The 17,821-nt window shown below is 37.3% G+C and overlaps 1 protein-coding gene across 1 annotated transcript; it reads left to right on the top strand.

Annotated features, from left to right (window-relative positions):
* The first annotated feature begins 12,691 nt into the window (after positions 1 to 12,691).
* Positions 12,692 to 13,648, top strand: LOC308500018 (large ribosomal subunit protein uL30-like). The gene has a single exon (XM_081054069.1). The coding sequence runs from the start codon at positions 12,701 to 12,703 to the stop codon at positions 13,442 to 13,444; it is 744 nt and encodes a 247-aa protein (XP_080910195.1). The 5' UTR covers positions 12,692 to 12,700; the 3' UTR covers positions 13,445 to 13,648.
* Positions 13,649 to 17,821: the final 4,173 nt, after the last annotated feature.

The raw sequence follows: 17,821 nt of genomic DNA on the forward strand, positions 1-17,821 counted from the left end.
AAGCCCCAGTGTCATTTCCCATTCCCCTTACCCAGACATACTGTAACTCCATGATGGCAGGGACTGTGCCCATTTTATTTACCATTTTATCTAACAGTTTGCTTTAGCATCAGGCGTCAACACCAAGTGTTCAATATATAGTTATTGAATATGTAATTAAATGACTGAGTAAATAAATGCATCAGTTAAAGGAGTCTTTTCAAAATCCACTGGATGCACTTTGTGCAATTGCATCCACTGGATGCAATTTTTATTTGACTATTACTTCAAACATTATCTCCATATGTACATTAACCAACACAATTGTGGTACTTTATCTCAGAGTTGCTTATCTAAGTCTTACCCACCATTTAATTCTCAGCTCAAGTACTGACTCCATCAAGAAGGCTTCGTTGACTTATCTGGTTGAAAATAATTATGTAACCTATCATAAAATCCTATATTCTTCTTGTATACTACACTTACATAATCATCTGATAAATATCTTTAATATAACTAATATACCCAATTAAACTGTAAATTTATTGAAAGCAAGTGTTGAGAGTATGCTTTCAAGTATTCTGCACATCACCTAACATACATGTGTGTATAAGTATATGTGCTCTACTTGATTGAATGATTTGATTGACGGATCTGGCAACATCTGGATGATTTTTCTTGCCACTAGAGCAACTAGGGTACTATTAAAAAGAGTGGATGAGGCTAATAAAAATGTGATGGCCCAGTAAAAATGTTGGTTAGGTAATATATCTCTTGAATCTAACTTTAAGTATCAAGAACAGGAGACTTATTTGACCTATAAATTTTTGATGGTTTTCTAAACTCAAATGCCATAAAATCTACTTCATAGCTACAAAATATGTAGTGGCTGTGTGTTTTTAAGAATTGCCTAAGCTTGCCAAAAGAGAAATTTTCCAAAAGAATATTATGTGTACCACTGAGGGTGGAACCTAAACATGGAGACTTTTTGAAGCTCTCCAGACGATGCTTAAATTGAAAACCACTGAAATAGTTCAAAATTATCATTTTACAATTATGGGGGTGGGGGGAATCACAACTTCTTGAGCCTAGAAGTTCTTGTGTTCTGACTATATGACAGACACTTTTATAAGTGTTTAATATGTATTAATTGGTTATATTAATAAAGAGCACAGGGTATAGGCTTGAATAAATAATGGATATTAGTTTGTTATTCATTTTTACAAGATATATTTGTGGGTGATTTACTTTGCACCAGAAACACAAACTATTCCATCCCGTAAATAAGACCAAACTGTTTAAAAGAGCATATGTCTGGAATATGTAAACTACCAGTCCAGGGAGTTAAAATTTGAGAACTTTATGTGAAAAACACTCAAAATCACATGCACTCATGACACATATCAGTAAAAGGACAAGAGTTCTTAACAAAAAAATATATTAATGCAATAAAAGAGATGATAAATTATGTACACAGTTATGACAAACACAGAGAGTGAAGAAATTACATTTACAAAATCAATAGTTTAGTAAAAAATCAAACTATATCTAAACTTCACCCAGCATAAAAGAATTAAGGAGAAAATCTCAAGTTCAGTTATTATTTTATGTTACTTTTTTTAAAAAAAAGGTATAACAGAGGATATAATATCAAAGGAATTTCATATCTCTCTGTCCAAGTATAAACTTTAGGCTTCATTTGGCCCCAATTTCAAAGATTTGTGTTACTTGCTATAGGAAAATTAGATATCATCTGGAACTATAATTTCATCATTTTTTGCCTTGACTAGGCAATTTGCATTTGCTTAGTCAATATCCTTGTTTTTTCTATATTTTGCATGTCAGCATTAAATAAATAGTTATATTTGTGCAAAAGGGAATTTCACACAAAAAATAGAAAACACTTTTCAATATAAAAGATTCACAGTCTCTAAGTATTTGTTGTCTCAAACAACATATTATTTCTTTATTGTTATTTCAACAGATAAACTTATCATTAAACTTACCCTTTAACGAGATGCAAATAATTGTCATACTCCTTACTACATTTGTGTACAGTGAGTTCTAGTTGCACAGCTAAAAGTCAGTATCAAGTTTAGTGCTTACACTATTAATTACATCAAGAGTTTAGAGCTCCCAAATTTCCTATCAATACAATTTTTATTTGACTATTACTTCAAACATTATCTCCATATGTATGTTAACCAACACAATTCAGTTCTACAACTGTTAACTAGAATAAAATGAAATCTCTTCTCCCACTCTTTGCCTCTTCTCAAACTGTATGGCCCCTACTCCCCACCAAGAGCATTATTTAAAGCTGATGATACCCATGTTTTGGTTTGGTCATATACAGCTAAGGAAGCAGCCAAAAGAAACATATGAATTAGTTATTTACTTATACCTAGTAGCTTTAGGAGACACAATTTGGAAATGGGGGTTAAATGAATAGAATTAATACTGGGGAAAAAATTGTATAATGGCGACTTTGAAAATTATAGCAAAGGAATTACTTTTCTTATGGGTTTAGTCTTTCCCATCCCTGAACATTAATACCTGCCCTGGGAGAGGGATGTATGTATGAGTGTGTGTGTGTGTGTGTGTGTGTGTGTGTGTGTGTGTGTGTGTGACAGAGAGAGACAGAGACAGAGACAGAGACAGAGAGAGAGAGATTTAACAGCTACTCAATGAACAGTAAGAATAAAGACAACCGTTTACAAGCCAACCATTTGGGAGGCTTTTAGAGACTAAGTTTGGAAAGGCCACACCCACTCTAGGCCTTTCTATGAGATTTGGAGTCTGAATGCCAAATCTGAACTGTCTTTATGAGGCCTTATGGGATTATTCTGACTCATACGTGGAAGAATAGACTTTTGAGAGGGAAGGAAATAGATTGTGGGGAAAAATTAAACCTCTGGATAAGCGGGAAATTTTCTAACAGTAGCTGGAGAGATTGCCAAGGAGAAAACCTTAGATATATTAGGATAGAATGTGGTTGAGAACTGGGACAACTTCCCAAGAGGCCCCTCAGGAAAGAGGAAAATCTTTGGTGCTTTCACTTTGGATTCTGGGAAAGCCATATCAAACATACACATTTACAATTGTTTCCCCATTACTTTTAGTTTTCTTCAACCCTTTAATAAATTCAGATATAAATTAATAACTATGGACGTCATCAAAATGGCAGCGTGAGGTGAACCTCTGTAAAGCTCCCCTGGAATTCACAACTAATCGAAAAACAAAAACTCCACAAAGGACTCCCTGCACAGCAGACAGGCAAGACGAAGAGGCCCACTACTGAATTCACCTAAAGGTGAGCGAATTGTGCGAGTGGGGTAGGAGAGAAGGGAGAAGTGTGGAGACGGAGCTGCGCAGGTGCAGGACACAGACCTAGCTCAGTGCTCGGAGCTCGCTGCTCCCGGATCTTCCGCAGCTGCGGGAGAGGGAAGGACTTGGACTGTTAGGGCTCCGCTTATGGCCCACAGGGCTGAGGGGGCAGCATATAACACGACTGAACCCAACGCTCACGGCACAGAACTCGGAGAAAAGACTGAGGGATGAAGGCTGAAAACAGTGGTTTAAGCCCTCACTGCTGAGCAAAGAACGGAAGCCTTAGGCACTGAGACTAGCCGCCCACTCCCTACCCTCCCAGAGCTCGCCTCGCCCCCACCTGCCCAGTGCTGGAAGCGGAACAGTAGCAGTGTCAGATCAAAAGGACAGAATATTTGCTGTTCTGAGAACTGTGGACTGCAGACACAGATTCACAGCCCAACTAGTTCCAGCAAAGGGGAGGGAGCTGTGGAAGCAGACCAGCTGTGGTGGTGGTCGCCGCCATTGCTCTGGGCCACCTCTCACAACTCACTCCGCCCCTAACCCCACCTGTCTGGGCAGATCCCTGCAGGAGTAAACAGAACTACTGAAACATGTGGGCTCTGAATCTGGTGCAGGAAGAGCTTTGGAACTTCAAAAGCTCTCCTCATACCCACAGGAACACTGCGCCCTATAACCCAGGCGAACTATTAACAGAGGAAAAGCCCATCTCCCAGGGAATCCCCACATTGTGTGAGAGGCTGGAATAGTGCAGAGAAAACATAGCACTACTGTGTGAAAGAGGAAAAACAGGCTGCAATCAGAGAGAAAATAAAACATTCTACCAACAAGTACTGGAAAACAAAAGAAAGACCTCTTCCTAACTACTTGTTGTACAAACCACTCCTGTAGATGTCTAGGAAGAGAAATAATAAATCAGTAATTGTCATGAATAACCAAGGCAACAAGACAGCTCAGAAAGAAAGTGAAAAGTCTCCAGAAAAGGAACTTAAAGATATGGAAATATGTGACTTAAATGATAGAGAATTCAAGATTGCAGTTCTGAAAAACCTCAAAGAGATGCAAGAAAACACAGAAAGGCAGTTTAATGAACTCAGAATCACAATCAAAGAACAACATGAACATTTTACGAAAGAGATTGAAATTTTAAAAAAGAACCAAATAGAATTTCTGGAGATTAAGAACTCAATAAAAGAAATTAAGAATGAAATAACCACCTTAGGTAGTAAAGTTGACCAGATGGAGGAAAGAATCAGTGACATCGAAGATGGAAACCTGGAAATTACACAGATGGAAGAAGAAAGAGACTTGAGAGTTAAAAGAAATGAAAGAACTCTACAAGAACTTTCTGACTCTATCAGAAAGAGCAATATAAGAATAATGGGCATACGAGAAGAAGAAGAAAGAGAGAAGGGAACAGAGAATATATTCAAACAAATTGTTGATGAGAACTTCCCAAACTTGTGGACAGAATTGCATCCTCGAATCCAAGAAGCAAATAGAACACCTGATTTTCTTAATCCCAACAGGCCTTCTCTGAGGCATATTGTATTGAAGCTGTCTAAAATCAACGACAAAGAAAGAATCCTCAAGGCAGCCAGGGAAAAGAAGACGGTAACCCACAAAGGAAAACCTATTAGATTATTATCAGATTTTTCAGCAGAAACTCTACAAGCCAGGAGGGAGTGAAACCAAATATTCAAACTATTGAAAGAGGGAAATTATGAGCCAAGAATAATATATCCAGCAAAGATATCCTTTAGGTATGAAGGAGGAATAAAGACCTTTCCAGACATACAGAAGCTGAGGGAATTTTCTAATACACGACCTGCACCACAAGAAATACTAAAGGAGGCTATTCGACCACCATCAACAGGGACAATTTGTGGCAACCAAAACATAAAAAGGGGGAGAGTAAAGGCCTGAACCGGAATATGGGAATGGAGAAAGTAAGCGTGCTGAAGAAAATGGAATACTCTAAATATCAAACTTTTTTTACATAAGCTTAAGGGTAACCGCTCAAAAAAAATCCAGAATGGAAATATATACTGTAATAAAAGCAGAAACAGAGGGAAACATCGTAGAATACCACCACACAGAAATAATATACAACAACAAAAAGGCAAAGAAACAATGGAGACATAGCCTTATCAGAAAACTAAAGATAGAATGAAAGGAAATCCTCATGTTTCAATAATCACCCTAAATGTAAATGGACTGAACTCACAATAAAAAGGCACAGAATAGCAGATTGGATCAAAAAACTAAACCCAAACACATGCTGTCTCCAAAAGGCACATCTCAGCTACAAGGACAAGCATAGACTCAAAGTGAAAGGGTGGAAATTGACACTCCAAGCAAATGGTACCCAGAGAAAATCAGGTGTAGCCATAATGATATCAGATGAAACAGACTTCAGGGTGAAAAAGATAACAAGAGACAAAGATGGACATTTCATAATGGTAAAGGGGACTATACAACAAGAAGACATAACAGTCATCAATATGTATGCCCCCAATCAGGGAGCACCGAAATATACCAAGCAATTAATAACAGAACTAAAAGGGAGAAATTGACCAAAACACAATTATACTAGGGTACTTAAATGCATCATTGACAGCTATGGATAGATCATCCAAACAGAAAATAAATAACGAAATAGCAGCCCTAAAAGACATATCAGATGAAATGGACATAATTGACATATATAGAGCACTTCATCCTAAAACATCAGACTATACATTCTTTTTGAGTATACATGGAACATTCTCAAGGATAGACCACATATTGGGACATAAAATCAGGCTCAGCAAATTTAAGAAGGTTGAAATCATACCAAGCATATTCTCTGATCACAAGGCTTTGAAATTGGATATCAACTGCAAAAAGAAAGCAGGAAAAAACACAGATACATGGAGATTAAACAACATACTTTTAAAGAACGACTGGGTCAAAGAAGAAATTAGAGGAGCGATCAAAAGATACATAGAGGGCAACTGGCAGGTTAGCTCCATGGTTGGAGCACAGTGCTTGTAACACCAAGGTCGCCGGTTTGATTCCCACATAGGCCAGTGAGCTGCACCCTCCACAACTGGATTGGAGAGGGCAACTTGGCCTGGAGCTGAGCTGTGTCCTCCACAACTAGATTGAAAACAATGACTTGACTTGAAGCTGATGGGTCCTGGAAAAACACACTGTTCCCCGATATTCCCCAATAAAAAAAAATAAATAAATAAAAAAAAAGATACATAGAAACATATGACAATGAAAATACATCCTACCGAAATTTTTGGGATGCAGCGAAAGCAATTTTAAGGGGAAATTTATATCATTACAGGCCTATCTCAAGAAACAAGAAAAATCCCAAATAAATAACCTCATGTTACACCTTAAAGGACTAGAAAACAAAGAACAAGTGAAACCTAAGGTCAGCAGAAGAAAGGAAATAACAAAAATCAGAGCAGAACTAAATGAAATAGAGAACAAAAAGACAATAGAAATAATTAATGTGACAAAAAGCTGGTTCTTTGAAAAGATTAACAAAATCAAAAATATGGTGGGATCAAATATATGGTGATGGAAGAAGAACTGACTCTGGTGGTGCACACACAATGGGATTTATAGATGATGTAATACAGAATTGTACACCTGAAATCTTATGTAATTTTACTAACAATTGTCACCCCAGTAAATTTTTAAAAAATTAATAACTATTTGTAGTCTTGTGAGGTGGAAATAAAGAAACAGGGCCATAAAGACACTGGACCAGCACCACTTTTACCACACACGTCAGCAGAAGATTTAGCAACTAGCACTATTTTCCTTAGGAGACCTGAGTGCATGAACATGAGAAAAAAAAAAAAAAGCATCATAGCAAAGTCTTGCCTCTCTTTTTCCTAATGTATGCCATTGCCTGTCAAGTCTCTTCTTCCTATATACTACATTAGATATTGTGGAAAAAAATGTTTTTAAAACTTAACTTTCATCAACAAAAACGGGAGGGTGAAAATATAACTAGAAAGGAATAGTGTAAAATGTTGAACTTCTGTTCCTAGTACACACTGAACTTACTTCTCCCCCAGCCTTCTATGAATAAACATGGACTATCATAAAATCATTGTTAGAACCTTGGATACTTTGATAATAAAAGGCCAAAGAAACCAAGGTTTCAAGTCATTCCCAAAAGAATGTGAACTGATTTCAGTTGAGAAATTCTGTTGAAAAATACATGTTGATGTGAGTACAAATGGGCATTAAACATACGGATTGACCAAAACCCACAATTAATAAATAACAAAGTAAGAGTCCACTCAGTTTCGTCAACTCCAGAACTCTTGCTATCCCTCTATGCCATACACCCCACCCTCAACTGCATAAAGTCAGCCTGTGCACCTGAGAGATCTCAGTGAACCCATCAGTTCCCTGGGCTCTTGTGGAATGACAAGAAGCCCTGCTGGAACCCTGAGGGCAGGTTGTGACAGCATCACTTCTTTAAAAAATATGGAGCCTAGTTCTGCTTATCAGTTACCAACCATATATGGATACTAATATTTTGGTTTATTCAGAATTAAGAAAGGGACATGGGGACACCCAATCTGACATACAGCAAAAGCCTCCTGTCTGCAGCCCTGAGAAGCTGTGAGGTTTAGGTAGTTAAAATTTGACTGGCAGGAGGATCCAATGTGTTCACTGCATTGACACACAGATTGGAATGTTGGGTAACAGTACAATTCTGAATGCAGGATATAGATTTTTTGTCATATATCATGTTTGATAGATGTATTTAATATTCACTATTGAATATTAAAACTATATTCCCTTGAAGCAATAGAAGCATCAAGAAAGAAAAAAATGACATGTTATCTTTTTTGACGTAGTGAACACTGAAAAAGACTGAAAATAAATACTAACTTAGTCTTGACAGGTGTGCGTGGGGAAAGCACACTGTAGTCATCAAAACATGAGAGCATTAGATGAGGAGTCCAGCAAATCAAGTTCTGCTCATGACTATGACACCAAACATATAACCTTGGACAACCTTAGCTTCCTCATCTGCCATAGGCAGCTAATCATACGGTCTATATTTATTGTGAGGCACAAATAAAATAATGGGCACGATTACAGCAAACTATTGCAAAACTACAAGTTAATCTAATGGTTTAATGAGATAATATATCTATTATAGACAAATTAACCACAAAATTATTTTAGTTATCAACTACAGATCAGCTAAGTCATCCATGTAAAATTAGAAAACACAAATATTAAACACGAGTGTTTAAATAGGAGTGAGAGAAACATTGAAACAGTATTTATTGAGAGTAGCTTCAGATGCTCAATTGATTCTCATCCCAATGACACGGAATATCTGTTGTTTTCCCACATAAAATACATCAAACTCTTGGAAAATTACTGATATTATAAAGGAAATGTTTTCAATTAACATTAAGTTCTGAATGGTGCAATGTTTTTAAAGAGGAAATAATACAAAGAATAAATAATATAAGTAGATTTTTAAGTCTAAAAGAATAAAATCTTTAAAAGTTAGAATTGAAACAATAAAATAGTGGGCTGTAGGATATGCATAAGCTTGCATATTTTCAGTTCCAAAAGAGCTCTACACTTTGGAGTGCCTTTCTCTAAATTTTCTAAAGACTCCCCTGGTCCCTGGTTCTGGCCACGACTGGTGGTGCCATCCAGTGTTCTTTGAGCTCAAACCATGAACCACAAGAGCTTCAATTTCCTTTTCTCCACTTTAGGGAACACACCAACCCTCTTCCCAGGGTTTGAAGTCAACGAAATACCCCAAGGAGCTCTGGGACGCACGCTGATGGAGTTGTCCTACACCCAGAGTTTTGTCCCTATTCCAGGAGGGCAGCCCGATGAGTGGGTAACTCCCGATGGCCAGCACAGCATTTCTTTTAGCAGAATCACGTGAGATTGGATTGCCATAATGGCACTTACAAGCAGCAGATGTTAGTGCCTCTATCATCAGACATAAGACAAGTTCAGGACTGGGCTGCCAATAATCCATTGCTGAACCTTGGGCTTGAGCTATGTGTGTAGGCTTGTGAGTGAGCTTTCCACTCTGTTCGGATCACAGTGCCACCTGGGGTCTAAATCCAAGGATTTAATCATTCATTGGGTCCTCATCAACTTTAGAATAAAATCAACTTCATTACCCAGACAAACAATCCCCTTTAAAATCTGACCATCACCTTTATAGCAACATCACCACCATCTCCCACCCCTAACACACACACAGACTGGCCTACACAATTACTGGCAGGCTTCTAAACGCACCAGGTTTTTTCACACCTCCAGGCTTGGATTCATATCCTTAGCAACTGTATAGTAGGCACTAAATAATGTTTATTGAATGACTAAATGAATAATGTAAAATGGTTTCATCTTATTTAGGACAGGTATGTTAATTTCTGTTAAACAACTCCCAGCGTTTGCTTACTTTTCAGTGGCTCAGAGTGCGGAATGTGGGACTGGATTAACCAACAAATGTTAAATATATTCTAAAGGAGTCACGGTGCTCTGCCAACATATTCCATTCAAAGGGAGCATTGAATGATTTTAACTGAGGGATGACATGATTACATTTATAACTTAGCAACATGTCTAGAGTGGAGTAAGGAATAACCACGTTTCTGGGTAGAATCACCTGTGGAACCTTGAAGCTTGCCAACCAATTCTCAGAGCCCACCCTGCAAAGATTCCTGTTCAATTAGCCTCAGGTAGGGCCCCAAGTGTAGGGGTTTTTAAAAACTGCTCAGGTGATTCTAAAGTTCAGCCACAGATGGAGAACCAATGCTGTGAAATATTGAGATAGAACAAGACCGCACTATGCTAAGTGAGAGACAATAAGGAATGAAACTAATAGTACCAGAGAAAACTGCATGCAGGCACAGGAAATTTGGTTGGTTGCATTTATCATGAATTATATCAAAACGGTGAGTATAATAAAACCATCTCCAGGATCTAGCCACATGGCTCCACCATGTGGATAAACTGTGATGTATCAAGTCAGCTGACTGCTTGTTTCCTTCTGATCCCGTTTGCTGTTAACATGAGGATATTAGTAGAGATAATTTTAAAAGCAAAAACTAATGTGTTGATTAGAAGAAAAATATGTATTGATGCCTGAAAAGTTTTAGAACTCAACCACTTTATTTAAACCTGATATGGTGCTTTACAAATAAAATTTCTTTATAATTTTTCTTGGGTACAACATTTATTAAAAAGGTACTTGTTTGCATGTATTAAGCCTGAAATCTATTAACTAGTGAAATTATCACAGTTGTTTTTGGGTAAAATATACAAACAGTTTTGCTTTGAGGACTTGAAAAGCCAAACATTTATAATTACTTCTTATCTCAACAGGATTCCCTGAAAGTCACTTCATAATCATACCATTCTTATTATTGGGATATACTTAAATAATTCAGATAGAAAGTTTAAATTAAAGGAAGATAAAAATAAACTGATTATTTCTTATGACTGCAGAAGTTTCTCATCTTATTTAACTACACACAGAATTCTCTTTAAAAGCTTGGAAATTTGGTTTGCATTTATCATGAATTATATCAAAATAGTAAGTATAATCAAACCGTCTCTTATTTTGCCCTATCTTAATGGCAAAATAAAACATCTTCAGAGTCTGTAAACTTTCATACATAATTGGCTATTATAATTTATCAATATCTCTAAAAGCAAATTCTGAAAATGAGATTATTAAACTAGTGAAATTAACATTGAGTTTCTAATTCTCCAGCCTCTAGAAAACTTGCTCACTAAGCACTTTTTCAGTTTAAAATTGAAAAGTTGTGCTTTTTATCTCAAGGTTTGAACCAAGTTTAAATTTCAATTGTATAATCTAATTTATCAATCCAAAGATTTATATTTTACTTCAAAACTGTCTTTGTTCTGGGAGAAACATAATCCTCACCAGTGAAACATACCAAAATCAATTAAAGCATAAACTATAAATTAGTTCTAAATATGTGACTCGATAAGAATATTGCCTTACTCACTATAATGACATTGTTGACAAAAATTCTTTGCTAGATGTGGAATAGTAATTAACTTAACAAATATTTTTAGAATACTTGATAGATGAAAGGTATTATGTGAGCATCATAAGTGGTAGATGACTGAAAACAAGATCCCTATTTTGAGGGAGTTTAAAGATTTGGGGGGAAAGTTAAAAATCAAACAAGGCTACACAGATTACATTTGAAGGCCAAAAGAGTGAAGCAAAGTGCAATGAGGAAGAAGAGATCACAGTAAGCTGCAACAGTGAGAAGTAACAGAAGTAAAAGGAGTTAAGCTAGATGGACCTAAAGAAAATTCGTATAGACCAGCGTTTGGGGTACTGCAGTCAGGGACGGTGATAAGCACAAAAACTGAGACTAGAATGCAGTTTGCAGACAAGCAGCATTGGCCTCACCTGGGAGCTTGTCAGAAAAGGAGAATTTTAGGTCAGCCTACTAAATCAAACTCTGCATTTTAACAAGGATGCTAGGTGATGTGTACTTATATTAAAATTTTAAACACACTCTCTTAGAACATCAGTCAGCAACCTTTTTTTCTTAAAGCGTCAGATTAACATATTTTTGCCTTTGCAGGCCATATGGTCTCCGTCTCAACTATTTAACCCTGCTGCTCAGCATAAAAGCAGCCATAAATGACAATATGTAAATGAACAAGCAAGGCCAGGTTCCAATAAAACTTTATTATGGTGTTGACGTGACTAAAACGTGGTGCCTAGGCGTTTGGTTGAACACGGTCCTTGGTGTGTCCAAATGTTTCTGGATTAGATAACATTTGAATTGGTAGACTAAGTGAAAAAGATTGCCCTCCCCAAGTGGGTGAGTCTTATCCAGTCTATTGGAGACGTGAATGGAACCAAAAGAGAGAGTAAAGGTGAATTCACATACTCTGCCTGTTTTCCAGATAGGACATGGCTCTTCTGCACTCAGATTAGAATTTACACCATCAGTTCTCCTGAGTCTTCAGTTTGCAGACAGCTAGTCATGGAACTTCTCAGCCTCCATACCTGCATGAGCCAATTCTATCTCTCTCTCTCTCTCTCTCTCTCTCTCTCTCTCTCTCTCTCTCTCTCTCTCTGTCTCTCTCTGTCTCTCTGTCTCTCTCTCTGTCTCTCTCTCTCTGTCTCTCTGTCTCTCTCTCTCTCTCTCTCTCTCTCTCTCTCTATATATATATATATATATATATATATATATATCTTTCTTTCTCTCTATATATAAAGGTAACCCCTGTATAACATCAAGTGATTAAGCATTTTCCATTATTTTCTCCCACAAAGGAAACCTGAAGAAAACCTGAAGAAGACTTCCTCTTAGCTTTCCCGGCCAGAACCATGGAGGCTGCACCGGAGAAGACGAAGGTTCCCGCCGTGCCCGAAACCCTGAAGAAAAAGCGGAGGAATTTCGCGGAGCTGAAGATCAAGCGCCTGAGAAAGAAGTTCGCCGAAAAGATGCTTCGAAAGGCGAGAAGGAAGCTCATCTATGAAAAAGCCAAGCACTACCACAAAGAATACAGGCAGATGTACCGGACGGAGATTCGCATGGCGAGGATGGCAAGGAAAGCCGGCAACTTCTACGTGCCTGCGGAGCCCAAGCTGGCATTTGTCGTCAGGATCAGAGGCATCAACGGCGTGAGCCCAAAGGTCCGGAAGGTGCTGCAGCTGCTTCGCCTTCGCCAGCTCTTCAATGGCACCTTTGTCAAGCTCAACAAGGCTTCCATTAACATGCTGAGGATTGTGGAGCCACACATCGCATGGGGGTCCCCACACCTGAAGTCAGTAAATGAATTGATCTACAAGCGTGGTGATGGCAAAATCGACAAACAGCGATTTGCCCTGACAGATAGTACATTGATCGCACGGTCTCTTGGTAAATATGGCATCATCTGCATGGAGGATCTGATTCATGAGATCTACACTGTTGGAAAACGCTTCAAAGAAGCAAACAACTTCCTGTGGCCCTTCAAATTGTCCTCTCCACGAGGTGGCATGAAGAAAAAGACCACCCACTTCGTAGAAGGGGGAGATGCTGGCAACAGGGAAGACCAGATCAACAGGCTGATTAGGAGGATGAACTGAGGTGTCTACCATGGGTATTTTTGTAATCTGGTCAGTTAATAAAATAAACAGCGACTGTTTTCAAATTGAAAAAAAAAAATAATAACCTGAAGAAAAGCATGGTTTCCTTTAATCAACCTAACATAAAAGGTGAAGATTGTCCATGATAAGGGCACTGTCATCCTCCCTGTTACCTGGGCTTTAAACATCAACTGCATTGACATGACTGAAATAATAGTTCTCAAAATACGGTCCAAGCACTGTATCACCATTACCTGGGAACTAGTTAGAAATGCATTTTCTTGGGGCGTGGGGCTCTGGCAATCTTCATTTTCAAAAGCTCTCCAAGTGATACTTCAGTGGAAACCCACAGAAGTCAAGAGAACTCTTGTTAAGAATCCAGATTCCTGGGGCTCCACTCCAGGCCTATTCAATGCAAATCTCTGGTTTGAGCTTTAACAAGCTCACAGATGACTTCTGTGCTAATTCATATGTGAAAGTCACTACTTTAGAGTTGCAGCTTCTCTTTCATCCCATTACCCCGTCCAACCTATAGGACTTTGCCAAGTCTTATAAATTTTACATTTGCAAAAACTTTCAAACCTAATGCTAATCAGCAGTAAAACCTAAGGTTCCCAGTTCCAGCTCCAGAACTACACGTAAAAAACATATAATTGTATGACATATATTACAGGACATACTGTCTCTCTCTATTTGGGAGAATGGTGGGGAATTCACCTTTATAATCCTGAATTTGATGTAGTTACTCCGAAAAGAAGACATTTAGGCCTCACCGTGAGAACTGACCCCTTGTTCTATTTTAATTATTTTAATATGGACTTTATAAAGGCCTCATTATCAAAACCATCACAAATAATTTCCAAATTAAAGTAATGCAACTCTGATAATTTTATTCTCCCACTCAGAAATTTTTACTGTGTTCCGTAAAAATTACTCAGTTTGTTTCTTAAGACCCTGTGCTAATCTTCTTACTAGTTCCTATCTCAGTCAATTCACCTTATTCTCCAACCAAGCAAGCTATGCCCTTTTCTGGTCTCTAGATTTGTACCTTGTACTCTCTGCCCCTCTGTTTTGCCCAAGAAGTTCCCATTCACCTAAAGTGCCCCTTCTCTCAACCTCAATACAAATTCAAATTCGCATAAATGTTATATCCTTCAATTAGCCCATCCTGTGTCCATGAAGTAATAACTAATATTTATTGAACAATTAGTAGAAGACAGTCACTCTGCTATAGCTTCACATGTATTAATTAATTTAATCCTCTCAACCACTTTATGAGATAACTACAATTATCTCCTTCTCTGTTCAAAGGATAAAATTCAGAGTAAAATAGACTGAAATAACTTTCCCAAGAATTCTCAGTAGCCAGTAGTCAAGCTGGGATTCTGATTTCAGATTCTGAGCTCTGAAACACTAGATCTACTGAGTCATAAATGATATCTTTCCAGCCTGTTAAACTGCTATAAGACTGTGTTGGAAATGATTATGTGGTACATTATATAATAGACGTATTCACTCTTAATTAATTGGTATAAAAAAAGGAATAAGGTGAACAGATCACTCCCAATCATGGTTGTAACAGAACCAAGGTGCAGGTCAACTGTTTTTTGGATTACCTGTGATTTAAAAAAACAAAATAAAACAAAACAAACAGGAATTACTTTCATGTTGATTACCTACTCCTGTCTAGTAGAAAGAGACACTAAGCCTTTGGACTGAACCATCGCTGCTTGGGGCTCAATGAACTAGGCTCTGGGTCTTCCATGAAGTCAAACCACACAGGGGTCTTATCTACATTAGTGCCAGGTATCAGTATTCAGGGATATGAAATTTTATTACCCGGCTCCCTATTCAGCCCTAAGGTTACTGTCATTGAGAGAAAACTGTATTTGTGCATGTCATAATTATTCGACTATACTCAAAGGACCCTGAGGTAGGAACTATAAAATAGCCATTTTTATGTTCCCATCACCATCACCACCATCATCTAACAATTAGTACTAAGCCTTGAGCATAGTGGTGATTTAGTAAGATACGCTGAAACGGACACGGATTTATGGAATTCACTCCTCACTATGTTGTCAAGTCTATTTACACCTGAATTTTAAATAGTCCTAAAAACAAAAGAAAAAGTGTTTCAGTTTTGGGAGGTTACATTTAGATCAAGGATATTTTTTAAATGCTGTTTCTTTTTTTCTTTTCTTTTCCTTTAGTAGTACTCTGTTTTGGAGAAACTAGATATTTTCTCTTCTTAGTCCTAACTTGGCCACTGGGAAAAAACAAACAAACTAGAAAAGGATTTTAGAGACAAGTGTATATATCAAATAGAACTGCAAAGGTGTTGTTTTTACATATCATTGCAAAGCTATATTTAGAATGTCAGAAACCCATGTCAGTAGCTGAAGGGATACAGTTTCATGTCAGATTTTAAAGTAAGAAAGACATTGTGTTTTTGTGAGCATGGATGTGGCTTTATGCCCCTCCAACACACCATTCTATAGTCCTTGTACCCATGAAATCAGAAACTATGTGGATATGAGTATACTGATGTGTTTGGAAAATAAAGACTATAAATTAACCAGGCCACTTAAAATATTTTATTAGACTGCAAAACTACTTCACGTTGCACATATATTTATTGGTTACTCCCTCACCCTTCTTATTCTCTTTCTACCTTTACTCCTAAAATCAGGCAGTCTTATCTTTATTTTTCTAAAACATTAAGATCACTAGAGCAGAGCCTGAAGAAGGAATATTGTCCTAAAGGAAGAGAGAAATTTATGTTTTCTACACTGGAGTAAACTTTCATTTTTTAAATTAAATTTATTAGCGTGACATTGATTAGTAAAATATTTTAGGTTTCAAGTGCATTTCTATACTATATCATCCATATAGTGCATTGTGTGATCACCACCCAGAATCAGTTCTCCTTACATATGACCCTCTTTACTTCTTCTACCACCTCCCTCCCCCTTTGTCCTCCGGTAACCACTAAACTGTTGTCAGTGTCTAGGAGTTTTTGTTTCTTTGTTTGTTTGTCTTGTTAGTTTTTTGCTTTCAGTTTTATATATCACATATGAGTGAAGTCATATGGTTCTCGACTTTTTCTGTCTGAATTATTTCACTTAGCATGATAAATTCAAGAGAGAGGAATTCTTAATACTCTCATGGGAAGCTTTGCCATGGTATATGGATAAGTATAGTTCCTTTCTGGGGTGATCAACAGATGACCCCTGCTTTGCATTGCTTGATCTGATTGGCAACCTCTGGTTTTGACGTAATGTCTGTAATTAAAAATACTTAGTTTGTTATAAAAATACATACTGCAACATAATTTAACAACTGCGGTACAATAAAAGATTGTGTTTATTTAAAAGAAGGCACTGTAATCATGCCTGTTAGTTAACATTCACTTCTGGGTATTGCCCAACGAATTAGTACTATCTTTGTTTTCAAATTTTGAATGTTTCTACTGCTCTTCTAGGAAGTATAAATTCTGTCTGTTTTGTTTTTTGTTGTTTGAAACATCTCCATCTAGCAGCAGAGATTGTGATTTAACAGTCATGGGGGGGGGGGTCTGACGGGGAGTGGAGGAGAACTGGCCATGCATTGATAATTATTGAGATACATTTTTCTCTATTCTCTATATTTGAATTTTTTTATAAACAAATAAGAGTGGAGAGGAAACACTTGCTACTTTTTAGTTGCTACTTCTTAGGAACTAGAAATGGAAATAGGTAAAGGCACCATGTTCTAAGTCCAAGTTCTAAGTCTGCCTTCCGGTAGAAATAGTACAAGAAATGAACATGCTCAACAAGCTGAACAGGGGAATGTCATTCAGGCAGACCGACTAGTGCAGCATCCAGCCTGGCTCACCTTAATAAGAAGAAATCATATATGAGTCCTAATATTAGGGCATCAGCAACAACTTTATTTTGTCCATGGTTAATTTAGGTACAATTTCTTCTACATTCCAAAAGCATGGTCAAGGTTAATTTTCATAGACTAAAATTTTTTAAAGATTTGAAGAAAATAGTTACACCAGAAACACCAGGTTTTTCATATTTGTCTTCCTAAATGAATTATGACATTCAGCAGTTATACTCTCATCCCTGTGGTAATCATTTTCTGCCACCTCTCCCAAATGCCCATTTTTATTTCCCTCTACATGAAACTAAAGTGGTTGTCAAATGCTTCTCAGAAAAACAAAATAAAAAGAATTGACATGGTATATAGAATTGACAGGGGTCTAAGACTTTATTCATTTATCTAAATCACTTCCTTACCTGGCTACCTTTCATTTTCTCCTTTTAAATTATTCTTCGTTATACAATCATTTAGGGTGCTCACAATCCATTGGACTCATAACTTGCCATG

The sequence above is a fragment of the Rhinolophus hipposideros genome, assembly GCF_964194185.1.
Source record: "Rhinolophus hipposideros genome assembly, chromosome: 7".
NCBI lineage: Eukaryota > Metazoa > Chordata > Mammalia > Chiroptera > Rhinolophidae > Rhinolophus > Rhinolophus hipposideros.